The sequence below is a fragment of the Barbus barbus genome (genome assembly GCF_936440315.1).
Source record: "Barbus barbus genome assembly, chromosome: 49".
NCBI classification, from domain to species: Eukaryota; Metazoa; Chordata; class Actinopteri; order Cypriniformes; family Cyprinidae; genus Barbus; species Barbus barbus.
Genome location: NC_136727.1, coordinates 17,650,953 through 17,670,304, shown reverse-complemented (window position 1 = coordinate 17,670,304; position 19,352 = coordinate 17,650,953). Strand labels below are relative to the sequence as shown.

The following is a 19,352-nucleotide window of genomic DNA, read 5'->3' as shown; positions in this document are numbered from 1 at the left end:
CTTGAAATTTAACAGTTGCACTGCAGCAAAGAAGGTGCTTTTTAGAAATTAATATGCAGTTTCACTGAAAATGCATGCAGTGCTGAATTTAAGATACTGTGCATACAGGAGTGTTGACCCATGTTTTATTTATGCCATCTGTGGCCTTCCCATGTGGATTTAGGTCAATGAACGCAGGTACCTCAGATTTTTAGCGATGTGGCATGCTGTCTCTCCATTTACACTGACAGTGTGCATTTACTGTACTCTACGGAATACATGTGTATGCGCTTGAAAGCACATGATTATACATATACATACAGAAAGGGATGTTTTTATGTTTTGGTACCACCAACACGTTTTCTTGGAAGTCTGGATTGCAAGCAAACTAATTTGCAATATATACAATATATTTTTAGGATTAGTTATGCCAGTCAAGCATGCCAGATTGCATGCTACACCCTCATCTGCTTGACCACAAATATTTTATGCTCTGAGCTACTTAATTATAAATGAGACATGGAATATAATACATTCCAACTATAAACAGCCATGACCCATGAATCTGAATTAAGCGGGTTGCTTTGCTGAATTATGTAATTTTGCTATTGACCTTTCTTTGGATCAGGCAAAATTTATTTATTTATTTATTTATTGTAATGCACACTTCTGGTCTTATTATTTGGTGTACTTTATTTCAAACAAAAAGGAGCAAAATTGCAATTAGGAGAAACAAAGTTTCAATTTTAAAATTGAAATCACAATTGTAAGATGTAAAGTCACAATAACAGCTTCATTCCTTGTATATATAAATTTGCAATTACAAGAAACAAAGTCATTATTGGGAGATATAATGTAAAAAAAAAAAAAAAGAATTACACTAAACAATTGTCGCAGTTGAGAGATATATGTAAATGGCCAATTATAAGAAAACGTTGAAATAACGACAAACATAGTCACAAATGTGAAATATAAAGTAAAACTGTAAAAGGAAGTCTACAAAGTTATGGAAATTGTAATTGTACTGTGAAATATGAAGTTACAATTATGAAATAAAATGTCAAATGGAGATATAAAGTCATAATTACAGTGTGAGGAAAAAGTTGGAATTGCAGATATAGTCACAATTTTAAAGTATATAATGGTGAAAATGCAAGAAACAAAGTAAATATTTAAAAATATAAAGTCTAACTGAGCTATGAAGTCAGAATTACAAAAAACAAAGTTGAGATTGCACATAGTCACAGTTTTAAATATAACAGTGAAATTACGATAAAGTTGTGCTTTCAAAATATAAAGTCAAATTAAGATATAAAGTCAGAATTACGAGAAATAAAGTTGAAATTGCACTTATAGTCACATTTTGAGATATATAATAATGAAATTACGATAGACAAAGTTGTAATTTCGAAATATAACGTCAAATTTAGATATAAAGTCGTAATTACGAGAAAAAAATATAATTGCACATAGTCCCATTTTGAGATACTGTGTAATGGTAAAAATTTGGAAAACAAAGTTGTAATTTTGAAATATAAATTCAAATTGATATGTAAAGTTGCAATAATGAGAAAAAAGGCTGCAACTGAGAAAATTTGACAAAATTATTGAAATTCATGAGAAATAATAGCACAATTGTGAGTAAAAGTCTAAGATATAAATTTGCAATTATGAGAATCAAAGTCACAACCTTTTTTTTTATGTATATACTGTATATATGCTAAAATAATTAAAAACACATTTGATGTGACGACCGCAGAAGGCTTTATTTTTCCACAATTATCCAAAGGGACGTTCCTCTCATTGACGTTGTCACCACAGTGGATAGCTGAGTACGGAGAAAATGTTTCGGTCTTTGAGAACATGTTCAATGAGCTCACTGTGTTTTTGTGTAGCTGCCTTTACAGGTTTCAAGCCGAATGACCTACTGACACAAAACAAAAAAAGGGGGAAGAAAAGGATTTTTAGATGACAAAATGCTTTGTCCTTTTGCGCATAAGAAGGAGACAATGTAAAAACGTTGCTTTTCTGCCTATTGTATGTCTCCCGATTGCGTTTCTCAGTAGAACCGAATGTGTCATCTTTATCTAGCGTGACGGTAAGCGACATCACAGCGCACTTTGAGTCGACTTCCTCTGTCACTACATGTATGTCACTTTATATAATAAGTCCCTTCCTATCTGAAGCCACTTGACGCTCGTGTGGCAATCGGGAAGCCTCTCGTGTGGCATGCGTAGGATGTTTGGCTTCCTCTATAGGTGTGACTCTCTGAAGACATCAAAAACTGTCGTTTTGAGGATTGGTTTTCAAAAACGGTTTTAAGGCAAAGACGTTGCTTAGAAGAGGGTTCAGCCTTTGGTTGAGTATAGAGACTCGAGGCTGAAAAGCATCTTTAGTGTCTATTCCAGCATCTTTGTGTCCTTGTTTGACGGTGCAAGAACAGCAGAAAGAAACAGACTGTAGGAATAAATAAATGAAGACTGGAAATCTGGCTGATAGATTGCCAGGATTAGCATATGATCACGACAGGAGTCAGCACGCCAATTGAATTCTTATCTGTTTAAATTGCATGTTGTCATAAGGTGGTGGATTGTGGATTTGTCTGTCACTCGTGTTAATGAGGTTGTCATAAGTGATGTGTTTAGATGATTTGAGACTTTGGAAACTCTGGTTTTAATCATTAGGGATGAGTTTTATCATGGGACGATGTTTGTTTAAACTTTGCAATGGTGTTTATCATGTTAACTATCATCAGATCGTGACATTGAAATGCTGTGTTGTTGCATTTGCTCATTGGGACTTTGGGACATTGTGTGACAGTTTATGTTAGATTGCTTGGTCCCACTTTATATTAAGTGTCCCTAATACCTGTGTACTTACTACTACGTACACATCTAGTTACTATGTATGTAACCACAGTGTAAGTACACATTGGTACATAGTATCTACAACGCTAATATTTGTGTAACTACACATATACACTGAATGGTATGTATAAGTACAAATCTTTAACAGGACATTTTTCTTTAGGCAATATAATGTATCTATCTATCTGGAGAGAAACATTTAAAATATTAGTTAATTAATATTATAAGAATATAATTTAAATATTCGGTTATAGTTCAATGTTTTATTCACTTTTGTTGAATAGCCGTTTTTTCTGGTTTAACATAACAGATTCTCACTCTAAATTGTAATTGACTAAGCCATATTTAAAGCCATATCTAAAGTGACAAGTTCTTCCACATGCCGTCATATAAATCTGCAACGATCGACACAATTCTATGGTTTGATAACATATAAACTGTCATACAGCCCAGATCTACTTGACTATATAACGTCTTGGTTCGATTTTCAGTCTCTTCGTGTTGTTTTATAAGCTCTTCTCTGCAGAATCGGTGTTCCTCATCTATAGAGTTGTTTATTTGTGAGCTGCTCCAGTTCTGACTGATCCATTATTAGCCCAAATCACATCCATAAAACTCTCCCTCTTCCCCATATCACCCCTCACATCCAAACATCTCAGATGAGAGTCGGTGTTAAGACTGAATGCTCAGTAATTAACGCCGAGCAGAAGCCAGGGGGGTGTGTGTGTGTGTGTGTGTGAGTTACCACAAAGTGATTTGTTGTGCGCATCACAAAACCCATTCAATAAGTGATTTATATTTAGAAAGTTATTTTTATTGGTATCAGCCATACTTGAATCACCAACTGTTATTTTACATAGAAAGGTCAAAATGCGTGCAGCAGGCAGTGCAACAGCATCCTGAGCTTTATTACGGTATTTAACGACAAAGTAAACAAGAAGCATATTTTGAAAAACAATATATATAACAATGTGATTTTTCAGATGACTGAGAATTAAAGAAATAATTAGATTTTTTTTTAAAGAAAAAATATTTTTAAAACATATTATTTATATTATTATCTAATACTATATTATATTTAGTGCTGTCAAACGATTAATTGCGATTGCACTTCCAAAATAAGAGTTTTTGTTTACATAATATATGTATGTGTACTGTGTATATTTATTATGTATATACAAATACTCACATGCATGTATATATTTTGAAAATGTAAATATTTGTATTCTAATGTTTTATATTATATATAAACATTTTTTTTTCTTAAATAGTGATTAATAGCGAATGGCATTAAATGTGCATTTTGGTCTGGAAGGACCTATTTTAATTTCAGATTTGTTCTTGGTGCAACATTGTAGAAACAGAAACCAAGCAATCAACAAAATGTAGTGTTGTTTCCTGCGGCTGGTTAGGACAAGCTTGAATAATGTCAGCAGAGGTTGCTTTTATCAATTGTTGCTTTGAGACATCACACCTGGTTTGAACATGTTGTTGGGGGTGAATATGGGTTCTATCGACTCAAGCATGCTGGATTTCTCTCATCTATTGGAGTGTCAGCATCAGACATCTCTCTGGCCAGTGAGAAGCTGAAGAGTCAGGTGTTGATCTCTGTCGCACGACAGTTCGTGTCAGTTCACTGCATTTGCACTTTGGTCTGGCAAATTAATTTGACACCCCTGGAGGTTTTCACACTTTTTTCTTCAGAATTGTTTAAGGTTGTGTGATTCAAGACTCATCAAGACCCCGCAGGAGTTCAGTTATCCGGCTGTTCGAGTTGTGAACATTATTCCCATAAGGGGCTAAAAATGGAAGAGGTACAAGTCAAATACGGGCCATGTGATGCTGATCAGATTCTACACACATTTTCTGTGCTTTTTCAGTGGTCTATTGTTGTGATATGATCGATTTCAGATAAAACAACCTCTAATAGTTGCGTAGAACAAAACAAACTGCGGTTGATGTTGATTAAAGGGCATTTCTTCAACTTTGAGAATATCCCAAGGGTGCATTTTCATTTATTGCTTTTCTTTTGGTCTATGAACTTACATTAATTGTCTTTGGATCTTTTTGTTTTTTTTTGAGACATATACAGTATATATATATATATATATATATATATATATGTGTATATATATATATATATATATATATATGTGTATATATATATATATGTATATATATGTAAAAAAGTTCAATCTCAAAATATTAAAATCTATTATAAAATAAGAACGATTAAAAAATTTAATTATTAAAACCATGAACAAAGAGTTAAATTAATGTTAAATCATTTATTTAAAATATTTACACTTTAATATATGTATTTTCCTGTCTAGCTGTAATTGTGCCAAATTAAGTAAAATTATAATTAATATAATTAATAATTTAAAATTAAGTAATTTCATGAAGAGTTTTGCCCCTTATAGAGTTTTTCAAAAGTTAATTTGTATCTAATTGTAATAAAGGTGTTGTTGGAATCTTGCAAAATGATGCAAAAACTGTTAATAATGTATTTATTATTTTGCAATTTTGTCTAAAGTTAATATTAAGTCATTTCCAGGCTCTCATTTTGTGAAATTATTCAAAAGTGTGAAAATTGATTTGTCTATTCAGTTTGTATTAATGCTAGTTTTGAAATTAGAATTTACTGTAACAAGAAAAAAAAAAGTAATAAACATTTGATTTAAATCTACCATTATCATTTCTATCACAGAAATGCAGGGACCAAAAGTATCAATAGTTGCAGAAACCCCTCAGAAAGTCTCTTGCTGTCTGAGAAGGCAGTTCTTGGCCTGAATAAGCCACAATTCGGTCCAGACCTTACGTTTTACTGGACTAGTTGTTTTATTGGCAGGTTGATCTGTTCGTACAGGCAGTAGAAACATTGTGCTTCATTCATGAAACATGAGCAGAACACATTTCAGTGACAATTTTTTCTTAATTCATTCCACTGACGTTTCATGAACGGAGACCGTCGCCTTCATCGAAACGCACCCGTGACCTTCCTAACAGGCTTTGAACTCGCAGTACATTAAAGATTAAACATATTGAGGATATCGATAATTACATACTTGCCAGAGTGCCGTTAACAGCCACATGAAATGAATCTTTGCCGTAGTACTAATGTGATACGGCCGCAGCATGAAAGCCTTCACTATGATTCTTTAACAAGCTCCTTTTTTCATACAAGAAAAGTACATCTATGCAAGAGCTGTACTCTCAGGCAATGACAGCAGCTCGAGTTTTTAAGAACGATTATCATCCATTTGGCTTTGAATTCTCCCACCAGGACGTCAATATTGAGTGCCTTTGGAACTGACTTGTTCGGATTTGATTTTATTCTTCATTTCGTCTCGATTTTCATCCTGGAGTTCACAGAATAATTCATGAACTACCAACTAGAGCTAGGTTAAAAAATGATTTTTTGATTGTAATTGATACTCTGAAATCAATTCTTAAAAGGATAGTTCACCCAAAAATAAAAAATATACTTTTAAATATACTTTAGTATTTAATTTAAAGGCCATCCAAGATGCAGGTGACTTTATTTCTTCAGTAGAACATTAAATAAGATTTTTAGATGAAACTGTGGTCCTTGGTGCCCATTTTTGAGAAGAAATAAAGCATATCAAGGAACACAAAATTAATACTTGTGACTCCTGAAGATATGTTGAGGTCTTATGAACTGAAACGTTAGGTCTGTGCAATAAACTGAAATTTATTACCTGCAATTCATAGCCTCCAACACAGAAATCGGATTAATTTCTGTGAAATGGTTCTTTCGGACAGCTCATTTCAATGAACTTGTCCAATCATAAATTAGTTTACATAAACACGCAATGAGGTAATATTAAATTAATAATGTGTATTATATTTGGTGTCAAAGCATGCTATAACGATGTGAAAAGTTTTACATATTTGGATGAATTAGGCTTTAAATCCTAAGAATTGATCTGTGCTGTTTATAGTTGATGCGTAAACAAAACGTAACAAGTCTCAGCTTTCAAATTCTGTCGATTTTATTACGAAAGTCAAACAATACAATTTTGGAGCTCTTTTATGAGGCGTGACAGACTGCTGTTGCCGGGTCAGTTCAACATTAATTTATCACCTCGTCCTCTTATACAGGGTTGCCAGGTTTTCACAACAAAACCCGCCCAATTGTTACTCAAAACTAGCCCAATTGTGTTTCCCCCCCTTAAAAATCGCATCCAGGAGGGCAAAACTAATTTTTTTTTGGCGGGGTTGACTGGTAAAATTCGCATTGCAGGGGCTAAATATCACGTTATTGGGGTCCTTTCAACCCACGGACATAAAAACAACCCTCCGCAACAGTGTGTTGAAGTAGCCCGATACCAAAGGAAAACCACAGATTTGGCAACACTGCTCTTATATTCATGAATGAACATCTAAAGGTATGTTGAAAGAAAAAGTAAAACTTACCGAAAAGTATCTTGTCTCGATCAATCAGTGTTTCCAACGTGGAAAGATGCCAATGAAACAGCTTGTTAACCACGTGTTACGTAACTTCACATTTACCTCAGAAAAGACGGTGACCATAAACTAGCTAGAAAAATGAACTCTGGAAAGGAGCATTTTGCTAAATACTGTATGCACTACATTAAAAATTCATTTTATTTTTAAATCCGGCATGTCAACAAGATACGACCAATGAACAGGTTTGGCTACTTTAGTAATTTCTATGAGTACAAATCTTAATGTTTAAGCATATAATGATATTCTAGGGAACCAATGTTGGAATATTTCAACAAGTAGCTACGTCATGTTTCATTATTTTAAAACTGTGTTTTGCAATTTAAATGTTTGATTATAAATAACTTTTTATAATGAACTAGTAATGTTCCAACTGACAGGGTATGTGTATAGTTTATAGCATTTGTTGATATTTTGTATATATTTACTGTACCTGATTTTCTATACAAATGAATCAATATCAAATCAAGACTGAAATTGAATCAAATATATATATATTTTTTTACATGTACTGTACCTGACCGCCTGTATATCCAAATAAATTGATGTAGAATTGAATCAAAAACAAAACTGAAGTGAATTGCAAGCTTATAAATCAAAAACAAATCAAATAGAGAAATGTGTCTCAATATCCAGTTTTATATCTCTTTTTCAGGTCTTTATGAAACAGTTTTTTCATTTATTATTATTTTTTTCTTTTTCCCATGCCGTAATAAAGTTTTCCTCCTTTTTTCCCCCCAAAGCTCTACATCCAGACCACCACGCTGACCATCTCCATGAATCTGAGCGCGTCCGTGGCTCTGGGAATGCTCTACATGCCCAAGGTCTACGTCATCATCTTCCACCCGGAGCTCAATGTGCAGAAACGCAAGCGCAGCTTCAAAGCTGTGGTGACAGCGGCCACCATGTCCTCACGTCTGTCGCACAAACCCAGCGACCGGCCAAACGGCGAGGCCAAAACCGAACTGTGTGAAAATGTGAATCCCAACAGTAAGTTACAAAACTGTTTATTCAGTTAATGGTGGAACTTGATGCTGTACGTTTGCTCATGATGAATTCAGATGTCTTTATAGCAGCCTAAATCTCGTGAGCACTGCGAGACTGATGTGGTTAGGAAATTCATCTTTGCATTCATAAAAAGAATGTGATATTCGTTTTTATTGTTATTCTTAATTCATTTTAGTTTTTGGAGATATTTTGGATCACATGAGCGAATGTAAGTTATCAAAATAAGATAATGTGACTTTTCACATTTCACATTATTATACATGTTTTCTGGCTTTTTGCACCTATCATTGCCCTGTTTATAATTAGCAGAGATCAATTAAAATTTAAATCTGAATGTAATTATTACTATAAATTAACAGTTTATTTATAATTATAGCTTATAATAAAGCATATCCTTATCCTTTTAGTAGCGATGCATCAGTAGGACTTTTTTTGGTCGATACCGATACCGATTTTAACAAACAACTATTGGCAATACCGATATTGGTCAATTACATAAAGCAAAGCTTAAAAAAATCAATCAATCAGTTCACTCAGAGCAGAATCGGTATTTGAACATATCTGTTCCTGCGTTCCTCTATATTATTACCATTATAAGCCATCGGTATCGACCCTTTTCATGGTATTTCCGATATGCCGATGACGTTAATCAAAAAACGTCCGATAAATATCGCCAACTGATACATCCGTACATCCCTACTTTTTAGTCAATTTTTTTTTTTTACATACCGTTTTGACCCAAATATAAGACAATGTTTTTTTTTTCTTGGAAATACATCTGAAAAAATGCGGCCGTCTTATATTCAGGGTCTACACTTTGTCATGTCATTAATACACCAACAACAATAGGTGGCGCCAAATATGCGTAAAACTAGTGTGCCGTAAAATACGTAAAGTATTGTGTGTTGTAAAGATTGCAAGTGAAAACAAAAGAAAAGCTTGCAGCGGCATGAGTCGTGACTGTCATGTTAGCCTGATGGGACCAAACTTCCTCCGTAAATGATTTTAAAACATAAGACAGTACCCAGATTTCAAGACTACAATATTTCACTTCTACTGTTAATAAAATTTTGGTATAGGCTACTATGAGATGGATAGATGAACATGGATGAGTGTTATATTATTCAGATGGACAACCTGTTATTTTTATGGTATTTCAAAAAGTGTATATTTCTAAATGTAATTGTTGGCACATTTTACCAGTATTTACCATACTTTGAAAACAAAAATTAAAATAGGAAAATAATTTAAGAATTCTTTTTTTCTTTTCTCAGTAAAACACAAGATTTGGGTTTCAAAAAGTATTTTTCCAAAAGGTTAATCTAGAACGGGGGGGGGGGGGGGGGGGGTCATCTTATAATCAGGGTCGTCTTATATTCGGGTCAATAAGGTAATAATGTATTTCTATAATATTTATTATAAAGGTACCAAACCATCATCATTATAATAGCATGAATTAATAAGCCACCAACAAAGTATATTTACAAAAAATATATATTTACAGTTTATATTGTTTATATTGCATAATATTGCTCATTGACTGTTTTTTTTTGTTTTGTTTTTTCCATAATCAATTAAATATAAAAATAAATAAATACTACTCATTTATAATGACTTTAATTAGTTTAAGCCTCTACAAATTCCAAGGATGATTCAAAAATCAAATCTAAAAGAATAATGTGTATAAACAAATGATCCATCAAGCATTATAATGTAAAAATTAGTATAAATATTATAAACGAAAGTCATTAAGTATTAATGGATTTATTATGGTATGTTACCAGGAAAAAAAAAAAATAATTAACTTATTCCAGGTATTTATAGATTTGCAAACCGCAAGCTCATGTCCCAGAGTGCAGTGCTTGCAAGATTCATTGCAGAATGTCACCATGAGCTGAAATTCTGTTGCTTTGGCCTGTTGCTTGTTGCAGCATGAGCTCGTGTCAGAAATAACGGAATGAAGTCGTCTGCTGAGAATGACCACATTTCCTCTAATGAACACGAGATGGTGGGCCGCACACCACAGAGAGAGAGAATAATAGCGCAGGACTGGTTTGAGCCCAGAGGATTAGCATGTCGTCACTGTCAAAGGAAAGCCACGGCTCTTTGAAAAGGAAATTAAATTTCAAGTACTTTTGGTATTGTTTATGCAGCTTTGACTGAAAAAAACAATTGCAGCTCTTTGAAGCCTTTCAGCTGCTTTTGGGTGTTTCAAATAGCTATGGCACATAAAGATGGAAATATTGGGAAATTAATTACAAAAAAGTATACTGTTTTTCTGACAGTGGCAATGCTTTCCCACATTCTTAGATATGCCATTCTTACTGTGCGTTCACACCAGACACGACTTGCGCAAATAAATTGCGCGTAGTTGGGCGCTTGAACATTTTGAGTTTACTCGCTTCATTCCCGTGTGAAATTTGCTTCATTCGTTCGTGAAATTCACTTCACAACAGATGCGAATTTCGTCTCGTTGCGAAATGGCTGACATGGATTTTGTTGAGAGGGTCGTTGCACTTTATGTGCTATGGAAACACTGGACACGTGTATTTCAGCCGAGAATGTAGTTGTTTAAAACTCAAATCTGCGATTCATTTATAAAAACAGCGCCCATTTGAAAATGTGCTTCGCTGATTTCGGAGCCGTGAGCTCCAGGTGATCACCGGGCGCTCGTGCTCATGTATCCCGAAGAGAGGAGCATAACCTGGGCTACATTTGCCGCTGGCTCTGATGTCTCTGTAGTGGTAGTAAGATATCATTCGTTTTGGCTAAATCTAACAGGTAATCTTTGGTCTATCGTACAGCTCCAGGTGTCCACATACAGCGACGATGATTTTGTCCTCTGTTGTTTCGGATTTCTGCCTCCGCGCGTAATCACGTCACTACTAGAGCAAGCTCCTGATTGGTTAATGCGGCGCAAATATCCGCCAAAGTTCAGATTTTTCAATTTGCGCGTTTCGCCCGAAACGCTCAATTCGTGCCGCCTCATTCGCAGGATGTCTATTCACGTCTTTGCATTGACTTAACATGTAAATCACTCGCGCATCATGCTTCATTCGCGTATGGTGTGAACGCACCATTAGATGGGACAAATGGCATATCCAAAGTCACAGATCTATGCTAAAATACACCCACCTTCAAACCCAGCTTGAAATTAAATTTCATGGCTGTTTGGACCAATCAGAATCTATGCTTTGCTTCTATTGGACCAATCAGAAACAGCTCACCAAGTACTGTTTTTCTCCCAACAGGCTAATTCTCATAATTTATCAGGTAAGACCAAATTAATCTTCTACCTTTGGTTATGGCGTTGCTCACTTTCGAACGCTAGGTGAAAGGACGAGGTGGAAATGTGAATCAGTCTTTTGTGGCCATTTATCAAAACTCTTGTCACTCAATAGCGCTAGAGAGTGAAAACCATCTCAATCCTGAAAAAAGGTTGTACATTATTGGGATACGTTTTGTGAGAAAATATTATTTCTTTATATATATTATGTCTTTATGCTTAAAAATTATGCACTAAATTCAGTATGTTACTGTACTTGTTGCGCCTTCTTAATTATTTGTGATTTCTGCCAAAATTGTACTCCATTGAGTACAAAAAGACCAAAGTTTATGTTCAGCTTTATATGAAGATATTTATCACTTTTTATAATTTTACAATTATAAAATTTTACCCCTGCTGGTTAGCATTTTATTATTAGCGTTTAACATAGCTTTTTATTAACTTGTAACATTGTTTTTAACTCTGTTTCTTTCCTGCTGTTAGCATTTATTATTAGCGGTTAGCATTGTTTTTATTTTTAGCATTTAGACTTGGTCTTAATCCCTGTTTTACACTTGTTTGTTAGCATTTTATTACTAGCATTTAACATTGCCTTTTATTAGCTTATAACATTGTTTATATCCCTGTTTCGTTACTGCTGGCTACCATTTATTATTAGCATTGTTTTTACCTCTCAGTTGAGAACCACTGAACTACAATAACTTACCTGAAGTTTCAAAATGAGAAACTGTCGCTAAAGGCCTTGTGCCATTTGACAACATGTAACTCACTTTTGAATACAAGTGATTCAAAAAATATTTGGGATTTGAAATCATGCTTCCATGTAACTGTTTAAAGCACATGAGAAAATAATGTCATTAAAGTCAGCATGAAATGAAAATTCAGGAAATCTAGAAAATTAATGGATGGAAATATCTAGGAAAAACAATTGAGATTTTAAGAGAAGATATGCAAAACCAGATGAGTTTGCCTCATCTACATGCAGCAAGAATTTAGTATAATTGATGTTTCCAAGAAGCCAAAGAGTGTCTGAGCAATAGCTGAAGTTATGAAACGGTGAACTCAACTGTCAGTGGCAATCAGATGACACGTGGAAGATCCCAAGCTTTAAACGCAAGTCCCACTGCTCAATTCCCTGTGCGCCACTGTTATGGCATGGCAGACTCCACCGCGACTCCCCAAAGACCCGTGAACCATCTGTGTCGGCCTTCCCTGTGCACTCGATGTTCTTTCTCTCTCCCTCTTCCTCTGTATAACACACTCTAACTCTCTAAATAATTTTTATGGATATGTATGTCTATGGATGTCCTGAACCCTGAAGTGTCTGGCACCCGGGTGAACAGGAGCTAAAACTACTGAGCCGAGATGCCAATGCAAAGAGCTGAAGCAGTAATCATCAGCCTCGTTCCCAACAATTTTGGTGGGACATGCAAATTCGAGTCTATTTGATATGTGAGGCTGAATGGCGACAGACTTTAAATAAAAAAAATTTGACGTCAAATAAAACGTCTGAATTTTATGCAACTGTCAACAGTTTGCATCAAAACCGATGTATAGATTTGCTCTGACAGCAGTGATGATTCATTAGTCATATATTATTTATTAATTTATACATTGACGCCAAAACACAACAGTTCGTGAGCTTTCAACATCTTAATGATCCTTACCGTCACAAAAATAGAGAGAGTATGTGCAGTATTACAGATGTTAATGACCCATATTATAATCTCATCCTAATAAAATATTATAAATGAACACTATTAAATTTTTCTTCCATTGTAAAGATTAGCCTGTGCAACGAGGCTATTCTCATCTGATGGACAATGATTTATCTTTTAATGACGCATTCACAGTGATTAAAGTGACCAGAATTCGGTTTCAATTATGAAGGCAGTTGTAAAAAGTTTGTGTAAAACTTTCGTAAAACATTTATGTAATTGTAGCACTGTGTCATAATGTTCATGTTATTGTGATAATATGCAACGTAAGTGTCATGCTATCATTGATATAACGATCCTCAAGAAATTGTTGAATTATGCAACATAATTGTCTTGTTAGCATTTTTACAAAAGTTTCACAAAATTGTATGAGTTATACAACATAATCCAGACATTATCATGTTTTAATATATTGTTACATAAAAATTGCATTATGTAATTGTAATTCTGTCATTTGTAAAACCACACTCACAGTTGTGGCATTATGAGATGCAATTGTAAAACCGTTGTTCATTAAAGCATTTGAACATAACTTTCTGAATGTGATGTTATCTGGTTTAAAACCATACTTAATTATTGCATTATGAAATGTATCGTTCATATCGTTCATATAACCATTCTTATGAAATTGTTGCAATATACAAAAATTGTCTAGTTAGCATTTTCCAAAAATATGTTTACATAATTTTATGCATTATGCGACATAATTGTTTAAAACAATTATTACATAAATATTACATTATGCAATGTAAGTGTCATGCTATCATTCATAAAACCACTCGTGCAGTTGTCGCATTATGAGAAGATATTGTAAAACTATTGTTCTTAGAATCATTTATACATAATTTTTGCATCATATGATGGTATCATATTTAAAACCATTCTTACATAATCACTTCACCATGAAGCATAATTGTCATGTTAGCGCTTTTTTAAACTTTTTTTATTTATTTATTTTTTGCATCAGTCACATTGTTGTTCGTAAAACCATTTTTTTGTAACTGCCGCATTATTGTTTGTAAATCATATTTTTTATGTAATTATCACATTATGTGGCTTAATTGTCTCGTAATCATTTGCAAAAACATTGTCGTTTTGGCATCATGACATAATTGTCACATTATTGATCGTAAAAAATAAAATAAAAAAAACAATGTGATGTCCGTATTTGCATAAAAATAATAAAAATGTAAGAATCATTTACACAAGAAAAAAAGATTTACATTTATTATGCTCGTGTTTAATGAGTAAAACTCAATGAGAGTTGTTGATTCAAGGCATCATAAGAAACTGTGATCACTGTGATGCAGTGTTCGCATGTGCGACAGAGCTGAATAAAAGTAGTATGCAAATGAAGAAAAACCTAATACAGCTCAGTCTAGTCAGCCCATACCTGACGTTCTGTTGTCAGACCTGCATTTCTAACACTCTTTCCATCCCATGAGTACTATAGATGTGAGACTAGACCCGTTAAGACATTTATAGTGTGCCGCGCAATAAGGATATACTGCAGTAGGTCAAGGGAAATGTAATGACTTCTGGCTGAACTTTGATTATGTGAAGGAATGTGAAATAAACACTGTAATCTGGAGGCTTCACAGCTGCAGGGACAAATAAGTTATTTAAAAGGGGTCACATCACCTTTATTTTACAGGAAAATACAGTAAACTTCAATAAACTTGGTCTCATATTCTGTCTGCCTCCCTAATCATTTTCTATCATTCACCTAGTTATCTTGTAAAGCACCCTAGCAACCACACGGAACACCCTATGAATCATGCAGAACAAATACCCACACAGAACATTGTAACAACCATTCACAACACCCTAGCAACCTTCTATCGACCTCTCAAAACCAACCACTCAGAACACCATAATAACCACCTAGAACACCCTAGCAACCATTAAGTATCAGCTACATACCTCTCAAAACACCCTAGCAAATACCCCAAACACCCTGGAAATTACCTAGAACACACAAGCAACCACCTAGCAACCTCTCAAAACACCACAGCAACCACTCAGAACAACCTAGCAACCTCTCAAGACACCCTAGAAACCACCAAGAACATGCACCTACCTAGAACATTGTAGCAACCACCTAAAACACCTTAGTAACCACCAGGAACATCCTAGCAACCTTCCGTCAACCTTTCTAAACACTAGCAACCACTTAGAAATCCTAGCAAAATCCTCAAAATATCTTAGAAACCACCCAAAACACCCAATTAGAACCTCACAATATCATAAAATACCCTAGCAACCACTCTGAACACCCTAGAAACCTGTCAAGATACCCCATGAATGACCCAGAACAAACGCCCACATCCTAGAAACCATTCAGAACACTCTAGCAACCACCCAGAACCCACTAGTAACCACCAGGAACACCCTAGCAACCTTCTATGAACTTCTCAAAACACTTGCAACCTCTAGTAATTCCTTCTGACTCCTATTATTTGAATTATAATGTATTTATTTTGTGTTTTTGCATATTGAGAGCACTTTCCTCAATCCACATTCATGAAGGCCACATTTCTGAATAGATGGCTGTCGGAGTGACATTTAACTCAAATACTAAAGGGGCTACTGACACTTAAAGGCCACAATGATCTCTCTACTTGGTAACCTTTACTTTTAAATATTTAGAAGTTCATTTACATGCAAAAGAGCTCAAGAAGCATCCGTGGATAAGCACTGTAATTTGAGACTGGAGTCGTTTAGTTACATAGAGTCTCTGCAAACACATCAGCGGCAGCGTGTGAAGGTCACGCTGTTATGACTGTAGACATTTGAGGGCTTCTTACATAAGACTTATGCCATATTCATCTGCTTTTTAATTTTGTGTTGCTCTTTCATAAAATAAAAAATACAGTTATTTACATTTATGTGAGTTTAACTTGCTCAGACTTTGGGTTAGGGATTTTTCAATTTCTCTTACCGTTGATATTAAAGTATTAAGTACTACATGTAACTACATAGAGCAATTCTCTAGAAACCACATGGAACACCCTAGAAACCATCCAGACCACCTTAGCAACTGATCAGAACACCCTAGAAACCACCCAAAACACCCTAGCAACTGCTCAGAACACCCTAGAAACAACCCAGTACACCCACACAAGAATCACGCTCAGAACATCCTAGCAACCACCTGGGAATCTCTCAAAATATCTTAGCAACCAAGCAGCCAATAAGAACATCATAGAAACTACCCAGAACACCCTGCAAACAACCTAGAACACCCTAGCAACACTCACAAGACAATAGCAACCACCTAGCAACTTTTCACTCTAGCAAACACTCAGAACACACAATAAACCTCTCAAGACACCCTAGAATTTACCCAGAACAAGCACCCACATAGAACATCATAGTAACCATTCAGAACACCCTGGCAACCAGTTGTAGAAATCACCCAGAACACACTAGCAACCACCTATACGCCTCTCATAGCATGCTAGCAACCACTCTGAACAACCTTGCAACCTCTCAAAAATTACTAGCAACTACCCAGAACACACTTGAAACCATATAGAACACACTAACAATCTTTTATCAATAGGAAACGCATAGAACTACCAAGCGTTTCACTTGGAACATCCTAGCAACCACCCAGAACACATAGTAACCACTTACAACAACCTAGCAACTACCCAGAACAGCCTGAAAACCACATAGAACATTCTAACAACCTTCTTTTAATATATGACTTTTCTTCTTTATTACAAATATAATCGGTTATATTAAACAATGTCCTGGCTCTTCCAAGCTTTATAATGGCAGTGAATGGTGGTCGAGATTTTGAAGCCCACAAAAGTGCCTCCATCCATCATAAAAAGTGTTCCACGTGCATCCAGGGGGTTAATAAAGGCCTTCTGAAGTGAATCGATGCATTTGTGTAAGAAAAAAAAATCCATATTTAAAACTTTATAAACCGTATATCTTCTGCTAAGTGTCGTACGAAGGTTCATGACAGAGTGGCATTCCAGTGGATGAAGTAGGACGTAGTCGCAGCGTGAGCATATGCTAGTTTCTAGGGAACCAAGTTTTGTTTAAAGCAAAGGAAAACCAGTCTCCTCTTGATTTATTTTGAAATCCTCTGACATTTTTCTTTACGAATCCTCATTTTGTACTTCTAATTTGGTGGTGACTGGTGTTTTGTTTTGTTCTCTCCCCCATGCTTCCATGTGCAACATATCTCACCGGAGCTTACACTACACCTACATCATACATCATCTGCTGGAACTAGCACTCAACTAAAGATTTTTCTGGTCCACAAGTAGTTGTTCATTTTAAATATTAGTCGACTAATCGCACATTTATTATAAACCATTTTTATTCTTTATAATGAGCCTTTAATTGCCTACATTCAAGCGCATGCTTAAAGCTTGCCACAGTGCACCGCAGAAGATAATGATTATGAATGTGTCAGGGAAAATCATTAAGGAGGCTGCATTAACATTAGAATAATTCATTGATAAACCATTGCTTTCTTTGTTTTCAGCTTAAGAGATGAAATCCACGACACTGACTCGTCATCTCCGCAGTCATCGCCGCAGACAGTATACATGTTTCACACGGATTAGCCTACATAATCTGAGAACATTTGTTTTCCATTTGAAAGTAGACATTTCATTCTCTATGGATATGTTTTCATATCTGTAAAGCAAACATACATGCAGTTTCGGAGTTTTGCGCTCAAGTTCACAGAGACTGAGACGGCAGAAATCTCATTTTGCTTTCATTATTTTACAAAAGCACAACATTTCGTTGTTATTGTGAGTGCACACAAATAAAAGTCTTACAGAATCGATAGATGAATTACTCTTTTCTGTATGACCAGAAATGACGGAGTATTTCAGCGCCTCCATCTGTCATGCAGTAAGTGCGCTACTCTTCAGCTTCCACTTTCCGCACAGATACTTCAATTGCGCACATTTCTAGGTTAACATTAGATTTAGCGGCCATGTATTGTTGCTAATACATATTTCAGATGATAAGCCATATTTGAGGTTGTTGAATGATAGGTGAGCGTTTGGATGTCCTGCCCGATGTACTGTATTACCTCATAGACTGGCCGTTAACGATCTGTCCGTCACGGACTGCGTGACTTCGCCTGTGGATTTTTACTTTTTTTTTTTTTTTCTGCAGCTAATAAAATATTGGTCGACTAACGGTTAGTTGACTATTAGGGGGCAGCCCTAGCTGGAATGCCACTTTCTCGTGAATGTGCATACGACTTTTAGCGGCAACTAGAGATTACGGTTTATAAAGTTTTAAACATGGGTATTTTTCCTACACAAATGTATCAATTCAACTCAGGAGACCTTTATTAACCCTCCGGAGCTGTGTGAAGCACTTTTTATGATGGATGAATGTACTTTTTTGGCCTTCAAACCCCCCCCCCAATTCACTGCCATTATAAAGCTTGGAAGAGCCAGGACATTTTTTTTAATATATGTAACTCTGATTGTATTCGTCTGAAAAAAAGAAACTCATATACATCTATGGCTTGAGGGTGAATAAATCATGGGGTAATTTTTATTTTTGGGTGAACTGTCCTTTTAAAAGTCAGTTTGTGGACGTTTTCTGTTCCATACTGACAAACTTTGTGTCCTAAAAAGTGTCCCCATCAGACCTCCTGACAGGAATCAATGAATTCCTCTCATTTTCATCAAGAAAAAAGGAAGAAATGTCAAATGAAAAACAATCTTTCATCTTTCTCTCCTCACAGGTCCGGCTGCTAAGAAGAAATACGTGAGCTACAATGACCTTGTGATCTGAGGGCCTCCATCACAGGAGGAAGGTGATCGATGGCACGTCCTGGTTTCTCTCGGCTCTTTGGAATAAAAGTAAAGCAGGAAAAAGCTTTTGGTGTCCCTCCGTTTTCATCCTTATTTCGTACGAGGGCCAGGACAGTGATTGGGCCCTCAACTAAACCAACGACAGAGGATATCAGATGATTTTCAACACCTTTAAGACACATAAAACAGCACAACC

At 35.3% G+C, this 19,352-nt stretch overlaps 1 protein-coding gene across 1 annotated transcript in view; it reads left to right on the top strand.

Annotated features, from left to right (window-relative positions):
• The window catches only part of LOC306867210 (metabotropic glutamate receptor 7-like), a gene marked incomplete at both ends in the record, with an annotated part of 220,064 nt that extends 200,928 nt beyond the window's left edge, over positions 1-19,136 (top strand). The window contains 2 exons of the mRNA XM_079412799.1: positions 8,081-8,327; positions 19,087-19,136. Of these exons, the coding sequence (XP_079268925.1) occupies positions 8,081-8,327; positions 19,087-19,136 (297 nt within the window). The remainder of the gene's footprint in view (positions 1-8,080; positions 8,328-19,086) is intronic.
• Between the last annotated feature and the right edge of the window lie 216 nt (positions 19,137-19,352).